This window comes from Chrysochloris asiatica, unplaced genomic scaffold, assembly GCF_000296735.1.
Source record: "Chrysochloris asiatica unplaced genomic scaffold, ChrAsi1.0 scaffold00132, whole genome shotgun sequence".
Taxonomy (NCBI): domain Eukaryota; kingdom Metazoa; phylum Chordata; class Mammalia; order Afrosoricida; family Chrysochloridae; genus Chrysochloris; species Chrysochloris asiatica.
The window spans coordinates 4,571,075-4,580,148 of record NW_006408650.1 but is presented as its reverse complement, the minus strand read 5'-3'; the positions used below and the strand labels follow the sequence as shown (position 1 = coordinate 4,580,148).

Below are 9,074 nucleotides of genomic sequence, written 5' to 3'. Positions count from 1 at the left end.
AACCATTAGCAACAATGGTTAGTAACCATTAGCAACAATGGTTAGCAACCATTAGCAACAGAGTTAGCAACAATGTGCTCTGACATTTTTACAAAGCATCAAGGAAAAAGGACAGTCAGCTACCCAGCTGATACTATAAGGCAACATAAAGACATTTACACACACAGACAAGGAGCACTTCTCATCATACATCCTGACTGCGAGAGCTACTAAAGGGCATACTTCAGCAAGAAGAAAAACAAACGCAGAAGGAACAAGCAAAAGCAGCAATGAGCCAACCAAACACACCACTCCCTACACACTAGTGTTGAAAAGTCGAATCATTTTTGTACACCAGCAAATGAGTATTACACGTCTTTTAAAAGGTAAAGAAATTCCTTACAATTAACATGGAAATCAGGAGGCAGACTGCAAACACTACTTATTAAAGGAAGTGAATTTGACCTTGTATACTTTAAGGGAAAAAGTGTAAGGGTAACTCTTAAACAGACCTAAAATTGTTAACGTCCAAGGTAGCAGAGGAGAAAGAAGGACAGAGAGGGAACCCGTAGGCAGAGTGACACTAGGACAAGCCAACTTACAAACTGCCCTTCGTCAATGCCTATGACAGCTACCCCCAACGCTTCCTGGGTCACGTCCCGGAGCAGGCAGGCTGGCAGCGCCTCCATGGTATTCCTGGGGAGGGAAAGTAGAACATGAGCAGTCAGGGAGACGAAAGCCAGAAAACCAGGGGACATCGTGATCACAGCTTCTGCCACACTTACCTGGAAGTTAGCACCCACAGAAAGAGATTTGGGGAGAACAAAAGCCATTGTTCCAAAGCTCAGATACTTAACAAAGGTATTCGCTTTTCGCTTGAGAAATTAGCGTTACCTAATATAAATCTCAACTGCACCTCAGAGCCCTGGTGAGCTCTGCCCAGTGGCGGGTCACACACAGACAGGTCCTGTTCTCCATCAGGCACAGTGCCCAGGGGTCAAGAATACTTGGTTTGTTGTTGTCAAAGTGCTGTTGAGTTGGTTCCAACTCATTGTGATCTTGTATAGGGTTCCCATGGAGCAGCTGGTGGGATTTAACCACCAACCCTGAGGTTAGCAGTCCAGTGCTTACCTTACAGAGACACAATAGGACTCCAAAGATACTTCTTGTTGTTGCGAAGTGCTGCTGTGTCAGTTCTGACTCATAGCGAGCCTTGTAGTCTAGTGCTTACCCTGCAGTACCCCAGCAGGACTCCAAGGATATTTGTAGGGGCCAACAAAAATGTCATAATTTCTTTTAAAAATCAAAAAAAAAAATAAAAAAATTATATATAACTCAGCTTGAACAGTCTTACTTACACCAAGGAATCATAATGTGGTGGTGGATATGTGCTGTGGAGTTGGTATGGACTCATAGCGACCCTGTACAGGGTTTCCGAGGCTGTAAATCTTTACAGGAGAAGAAAGCCTCATCTTTCTCCCACAGAACAGCTGGTAGTTTCAAACTGCTGACCTTAAGGTTCGCAGCCCGATTCGTAACCACTACGCTACCAGAGCTCCTTAAGGTGTCATAATAGATATATTTAATTTTTACTCATGGGGGGTGGAGCAGTGGGGGAATTCTCGTCTTCCATGTAGACCAGACTTTAATCCCAGCCAAAGCAACTCCTGTGTGCCACCACGCGTCTGTCAGTGAAGGTCTGCATGTCTGCATGTCACTATGATGCTGAACAGGATTTACCACAGCTTCCACAGAGACAGACTAGCAAGGCCCAACTATCTTCCTAGACTCAGCCACTGAAAACCCTGCTGGTCACAATAGTCGGATCCACAACCGGTCACATGGATGAGGAAGCACAGGGCAGTTTTTCATTGTGTCCTTCCTGAGGCTACCTTGGAGTTTAGGGCTGACGACAATGACGAAAGCGGTCCAGGAATGCTAGGATATGGCCCTCAGTGCAGATGCCTGAGTGTTCTGCTGGGAGAAGCCTGGAATCCTACAATATGATGACCCAGAATGACCTCCTTCGGACAGGCCTGTGGACTCCCCCAGGACCCTAGGCAGAGGCAGGATACAAACCAGGCTGGTGTCAGGCCTGCAGCCCAGAGCTAGCTGCTACCCTGTGGCCTAGGGGAGGGCACGCTGGGATCTATGTGTACAGATACTCCTGCGCACACAGTGAGAATGTTTTAGTCCCACTCCAAGGACATTTGGGGGTCCACTCCATCTACCCCCACAGCCAGGACGGGTTGTGAAGAATGCTGTTCTGTGTCCTTGCCCTTCCCAAACAACTTGCATTTGTCTACAATGTTGTCTGAAACTGGCCTCCAGCTCCCAGACTTCAGTAGCTGTATTTGTTATCAGATGCCCTGGCCTCCATTCCCACTCATACTGATCCTGCAGAACAGAGTAGAACTGTCCCACCGGGTTTCCAGGCTGCCATCTCCACAGAAGCAGACTGCCTGGGAGGTTCAAACCACCAGCCTCCCGGTTAGTAGCCAAGCGCTTAACCAGGGATCCTTGTAGCTCTTTTTAAAACAAAGAAAATATTTTTACAAATGCTGCTTCCTGTATAGTTGCCATTTTATTGCAATCCGACTTCAGAATCTAACAAAGAGTGTCAAACAGTACTTGGTGCGTTTTAAATTCCCCCTCCCCACCTCAAACAGAGGAGACCAGAGGCAGCCGGGCACCTCAGCACCCGCCGAGCCACCTGCCAAGTGCTCAGTCATTGCCATAAGCCCGTCTCTGGCTGCTACCAGCCCGTGCCAAAGATGACTTGTCACCATGTGACCGTGCTTGGTATGGAATCCGGAATCTGAGCAACTTCAGAAGTTGCGGGTCCCTGCTCTTACCGACCTCCCTGCTCACGCCCATCCTGTGCGCTCCAGCAAAAAGGAAGCAAACTTAGCATTGCCAGGAAGCAAGCTTCCAGGCCTCACCCCTGGCACAGGCTCCATGTCCCGGCACCCTCCACTCCATCTGGAATCAGAAGCCGGCTCTATGGCCCCCAGTCCTGAATATGCTTCAGCGTGCCACTGGGGGCTCAGGTGGACACCTCCCAGGGTGGTTTAGAAACAGCTGGCCCAAATCTGCTGCTAAGAAGCAGGCAGCCAGGGAACGAGAATGTAACCCACAGATTGAAATGTCTACTGGGCCCAGGCAGATTAATAATGGGGAATATGAAGGCCAAGGATACTGTGAAAGTTAAGCAAATTAAAATAAGCAAACGGCAAGGTACAGGCTCAACAAAACCAGTCTGCATCATCTACAGGGCTTCGACCTCAGCAGTGTTGTGTGTGTGTGTGGACAAGTCTCCATTGTGGGGCTGTCCTTCCTGTTCATGGAGAGTGCTGAGCCTCATCGCTGACCTTTACCCACCAGAAGACTCTAGCACCTCCTCTCCCCTGGGGGCAAAAATGGCCCAATTAGGGACTTCCGCTCTAGACCCCATCCCAGGCCACTTTGCCAAACAATTTGGAAAATCTGTCCATAGAAGCCTGGCAGGCAGGGGCAGGGACTGACCGATCATGTGTAGAGAAGCCAGTGCCGTAGCGGATGTCCTTGGAGTACTTGATGACCAGACACTTGTACTGCGCAATCTGGAAGCGGCGGACTCGTCTCATCAGCTCCGTGCTGCAGAGGCAAAGGGGTCGTGAGGCCACCGAGAGGGGCAAAGGGGTCATGAGGCCACTGTCCCCGCATCCATAGGCTGGGCTGCTGCTGCCCCCTGGTGGTTTATAGGAGGAAAGAGTGGATTCTGGCTTACAGTGAGTGGCACGATGGGAAAGAGGAAAACTGCTCCATAGGGTTCAGAGGCTAAACCTTTAAGAGAGCAGATAGCCTCATCGTTCTCCAATTGAATGGCGGTGGGATTGAACCGCCGATCTCCCAGTGATCAGACCAACGCTTAACCCACTGTGCTACCTGGGATCCTTAACAACCCTGTCATTGTTGTTGAGTGGGTTCTGACAGAGCGGCTGGTGTTGATCCTACAGTCTACAAGCAGGCTCTGAGAATTTCCAGCTGGGCATGAAGCAAACCAAGAGAGCAAATCCATAGCCATTAAGGGATTTCCAACTCAGGAGGACCTTGTGGAAGGGTGGGTCCTCTCCTCCCGGAAATGATCTCATCCAAGAACCGCCTCCCGGGCTGTCAGCCAAAATTAACTTCACCAAAGGTTTTCAGCCCAATGCCGCCCGGGGGCCAAGATGTCCCACCCAGAGGGCTAGAGTGAACCCACCAAGCCGACTCCTAGGGCCTCCCCGAGGCAGGGGTTTCCTGTGAGGGCTCCCCAGCCCTCCAGGCTCCATCTCCTTCAGGACAGGATTCCAGGGAGGGAGGGAACCCTGGGGCAAGAACTTCAAAAGGGTCCTTGTTCTAAAGGGCTCATCGCTGAGGGGCTGCAGCCAAGGAAGAGAGGGTCCCCGGGGAGGAGGGTCCCCGGCCCCTCCCTGCTCCCCCAAAGTTACTACCTTTTCCCTGAGAACATGGGTCCGAGGATCACCTAGGAGAGAAGGAGAAGTCACTTGGGGACCCATAGAGTGCTGAAGCCGCGCGCTGGTCAGACCCCACCGGACCCGGGCCCCGCAGTCCGCCCCCGCCCCGGAGCCTGTACCTGGACCTGGCCGCGGGTCTTGCTGGGGGACCCCGGCAGCACGGTGGGCAGGTTGATGCAGCTCATGGCGCCTCTGGGACTCACAGGATCTCAGACCTCCGCAAATTCCCGCGCTGCACGGTTCTACTCTGTCTACCGGCGTCCGGGCCAATCAGGGAAGCAAAACGGCGCTCCCGGGAGCCAATCACAGCCTGACGAGTCCAAACCAAAGCCGACCCCTTCTTGGGCGAAATTGGGGTTAACGCACAGGGGCGGAGCTGGCGCCTGATCGGTGGGAGCCAGCCAGATTGGTGGGCGGGGATATGACGAGGGGCAGGTCCTGAGTGGCGTTAGCGCTGGGGGATTCGGAACCTGGGGCTCTGCTAACGCAGTCGTTAAAACACTCGGCTGCTAAAGATCCCACCAGCCGCTCGCAAGAGAAAAATGAGGTAGTTGACTACTACACTCCTCCAGTAGGGTCGCTAAGAGTCCACAGCAATGGGTTTTGGTTTTGGCGGGGAGCTGCCGTCAGACTGGTGGGCGGGACCACAGCTTGGACGCGGGCTGGCACCGAATCAGGGAGGTGGGCGGGGCTCCGCTAAACTCAGGGGCGGGGTTGGCGCGGACTGGTGCGGAATAGGTGGTGGACGTGACTCCTCCAAAGGCGAGGACGGGGCCACGGCGTCTTCAGCCCACCCTCTAAATCTATAAGGGCGGACGCTGCGCACGCTTTGTTGTCGGTGGGATGGATGTGCCTCACGCGGGTCGCAGGGGTGAGGCCCCCTGGAAGAAGATGTCTAAAGAGGTAGGTGGATTGTAAAGAAGCGTGGTCAGGGCCTGGGAAGGTCCGTTCAGACACAAGATTAGAATTCTAAGTAGTCGGGCTGCTAACATGCTGAGTTGCTAACAGAATCCACCACTGTTTGAGAGACAGATAACAGCCTTGAAAACCCCATGTGGCAATTTTATTCTGTCCTATCGGACTGGACTCCAGAACAGTGCTTAGTTTTTTATCCTAAGCAGAGTTGTATTTACAGAAAGGTCCCTCTGGCTATTCTAAATTACTGAATGATATTTCACAACGGGATGGAACTGCGATTTCAGCCATACCATAGATACACGTTTGGTCCTAAGAAGCTAGCTTAGAAACCATCCTAGCCTCCTGTGATTGTCAGTTATGGAATTACAGCACCACCATCTCTTTCCCTGCTGGCTGCAGAACAGCTTTTGCTAGCATAATTTTAAGAACAGGAAAAATGGAAGCCAGAATGTTATTCTATCAAAGATTGGGGCCAAAGTTCTCCACTCTTGCTAAAATGCCTGAGATGATGCAATATGTGTGGGTCTGTGCTGGGAAGGCCGAGGCTGGGGGAGGCTGGTGTCCACTGAAGGTTGTTGTGAGGGCTAAGATTTGCTAACTTGTCCTGCTTTTCCTGTTCCTTTTTCGGGTCATGAGCATATCTGATTACCCTACGGAAGTAGTCAATCTCTCTGTCTCTCTCTCTCTCTCACACACACACACAATGGCAGGGAACACTTGGAAACTCATGGCACCGTCCTTGTCACAAACAACAGAGGTGATTCTGTTGACAACTTCCTGTGCAGTGGGTGTGGTTGTAAGCACCCTGCAGGTGGGCACATTTGTTGTTGCTGAGAGCCTTCGAGTTTTACTCCTAGCGACCCCATGTAACAAAGTAGAACTGCCCCATGGGTTCCAGTATTTCCAGGAGTAGGTCTCCACGTGTTTTCTTCTGAGGATCTGCTGGTGGGTTCAAACCCCCACTCAACCTTGTGGTTAGCAGCCGAGTACTTACCCACTGGACTCCCAGAGATTGGAGTCCTGGTGTGGCACTGTAGAATAAGCACTTGACCACAAGGTCGGTTTGAACCCCAAGATTGGCAGTTCAGACTCACCTAATACAGGGTTGCTATGAGCCGGAACTGACTCTATGATACTAAACACCACCACCACCACCAACACCAACAACAACAATGTTCCGTAGCATATTGACTGGTTCAGGTTGTAGAGATCCATGGAGTTCAGGCTAACAACCCCATTCTGTAGGAGAAAGTGGTTTCCCACTTAGATTTGAATGGCTAACATACTATCATTTGTTGTTACGTGCCATCGAGTTAATTTCTACTCACAGCTACCCTGTATGGGGTTTCCAAGGAGCAGGTGGTGGGTTTAAACCACCAATCTTGTGGTTAACAGTACAGTGCTTATCCTACAGCACCACACCAAAACTCCATTATGTCATTTACACGCCTGATTTCTTTAAGGCCACTGTTTACTATGCCCGTTACAGGGATGAAGAGACTGAGACAAGAGACTGTATATAACTTGTCTTGTCTAGGTTAAACCAGCTAGTAAGTGACTCCAGAGCCCCACCCGCTCCTCCTTGAATTTCCCAGCCCAGTTTCCACTTGGAGCCTTTTCTCCAAACTCTCATGCAGTGGTACTTCTCGGTTCAGCACTAGCATCCTAGCCTGGCATTCAAAACCTTCCACGCTCTTGCTCCAACTCTCAGCTTCTCCTAGGCTGGCCTTTCCACACACCTCTGACCGTGCTGTGTGGCCCACCTCTCTCAGCACACCCCTTCTCCTCTCTTCTGAAGCTACATTTATAGCCTCTCACCCAAGACCTTGCACTGCCTGGGCATTCTGCAGTTGAATGGGAAGCTTCTAATGACTCAGTAGAGGCAGAGTCCTGAGGGCTTTGCCAGGCTGGTGGAGAGCCCAGAATGCTGGGGAGGGCACTTCTGGAAGCAGAGTGGGACATCCATGGGGGTGCGAGGGGGACAAGGGACATAATCTGTGTTGAGCCTTGTGTCTGTTCATAGGAGCTGGAGACTCAATACAGCCCCAGCCGATGGGTCGTCAGGCTGGGAGCCGAAGAGGCCTTGAGGACATACTCGCAGATTGGAGCCCAGGGTACCACATGAGCCGTTCCTGACCACTGCGGGTGGACTTTAACTTGTGGGAGTGTTCAGAATGCTGGGGGTAGGGAAGGGCTATTTCCCAATCAGGCACCAACAAGGGCAAGGTCCCCTGCTCTGTCAGTCATGTTGGGCCCAGGCCCTGAAGGTCACATGTCGGGGTTAGCACAAGGCAGCGATGTACAACAGGAATGCCCCTACTGAACTGCTGGATGTGGACTGTTGGACTATTTATGAAAGAAAGCTGTTTCGGTTTTGTTTCCTTGAAAGAAATCAGGGCTTAGGAACCTACAAGCCCTGAAGTCTTCTGGTTAATTTCCATCTCTGCATGTGTCCACCAAAGTGCTTTAACTTTCTACTTGTTGCACTTTGAAACATCTCAAAACAGAATTTGGGAAGGCACTAAAAAGGGTTTCTTAATTACCCTACCCACAGGCTCTTTTCATGCCCTCTGCTCACCCCCTCCCCTTGGTCCAGTTCTCAAGGGACATTTTAGCAGATTTTTCTAGAGTTGCTACAATTTGAAGTTTTAAAAGCCAAGATACCGAACAATCAGTTAAACGTTCGTGCAGCCAGGGGAAGTAGGTACCAAGAGGAAGCCATACACCCTGTCAGAAAACTCAGATGTCAGCAGGTGTGTATTTGTGAAGGAAACCTATCAAAGCTGGTTTCCCAATATGTCTGCCTGGGTTGGAGGTTCTAGTCTCCCCAGAAGTGCCTTGGAAGGAAGACCTGGTGTTCTACTTCTAAAAGATGGTAGCCATTGAAAACTGTGTGGAGCACAGTTCTAGTCTGACACACACGGGGGCACCAGGAGTTAGAACTGATTCAACCACAACTGTTTGATTACCAACCCAGGAAAGCTCCCCACCAAAGGAGTAGAGAAAGGAAAAAGTTTGCTTATTGAATAAGCGTTTGATCTGACCGCAGTGCACATCAAAGGCAATTCATTAGCAGGGAATCTTACCTTTTGTATTTGTTGCTGTTGAATCGTTTCTGACCAACTCATAGCAACCCTGTATGGAGTTTCCGTGGAGGAGCGGCTGGTGGATTTGAACTGCCGACCTTGTGGCCCAGTGCTTATGCAACAGTGCAGCACCAGGACTCCAAGCCTTTTGTATGGTCAGGTGGATACAGCCTTGTGCGCATGCTCTCAAGATCCACACTATCTAGTCCTCAAGCAAGAGGACTGAGCAGCACTGCTTGTCACACACAACCACTGCCATCGAGTCAATTCCAACTCATAGTCACCCTGTAGGGTGGCATAGAACTGTTCCTGTTGGGTTTTAGAGGCTGTCAATCTTTACAGAAGTGGACTGCCTTATCTTTCTCCTAAAATTGGTTGGTAGGTTAGAACTGCCAACCTTTTGGTTAGTAGTTCAATGCTTAACCCATGGCATCACCAGGGCTCCTTTTTGTAAAGTACTGTTGAGTCACTTCCAACTCCTCATGACCCAGTATGTTGTTGTTGTTAAGTGCCGTCGAGTCGGTTCCGACCCATAGCAACCCTGTACAGGGTTTCCGAGGGTGTAAATCTTTACGGGAGTAAAGAAAGCCTC

General features: G+C 50.7%; 2 protein-coding genes across 2 annotated transcripts in view; one reads left to right on the top strand and one right to left on the bottom strand.

Moving 5' to 3' along the window:
- Window positions 1-4,670, bottom strand: part of TK1 (thymidine kinase 1, soluble) — a 26,276-nt gene extending 21,606 nt beyond the window's left edge. Inside the window, exons 1-4 of the mRNA XM_006869536.1 lie at window positions 4,598-4,670; window positions 4,455-4,486; window positions 3,505-3,615; window positions 582-675 (exon numbers count right to left, since the gene is read on the bottom strand). Of these exons, the coding sequence (XP_006869598.1) occupies window positions 582-675; window positions 3,505-3,615; window positions 4,455-4,486; window positions 4,598-4,663 (303 nt within the window). The 5' untranslated portion in view covers window positions 4,664-4,670. The remainder of the gene's footprint in view (window positions 1-581; window positions 676-3,504; window positions 3,616-4,454; window positions 4,487-4,597) is intronic.
- Window positions 4,671-5,321: 651 nt separating this feature from the next.
- Window positions 5,322-9,074, top strand: part of AFMID (arylformamidase) — a 16,400-nt gene continuing 12,647 nt past the window's right edge. The window contains exons 1-2 of the mRNA XM_006869656.1: window positions 5,322-5,381; window positions 7,420-7,510. Coding sequence (XP_006869718.1) covers window positions 5,322-5,381; window positions 7,420-7,510 — 151 coding nt within the window. The remainder of the gene's footprint in view (window positions 5,382-7,419; window positions 7,511-9,074) is intronic.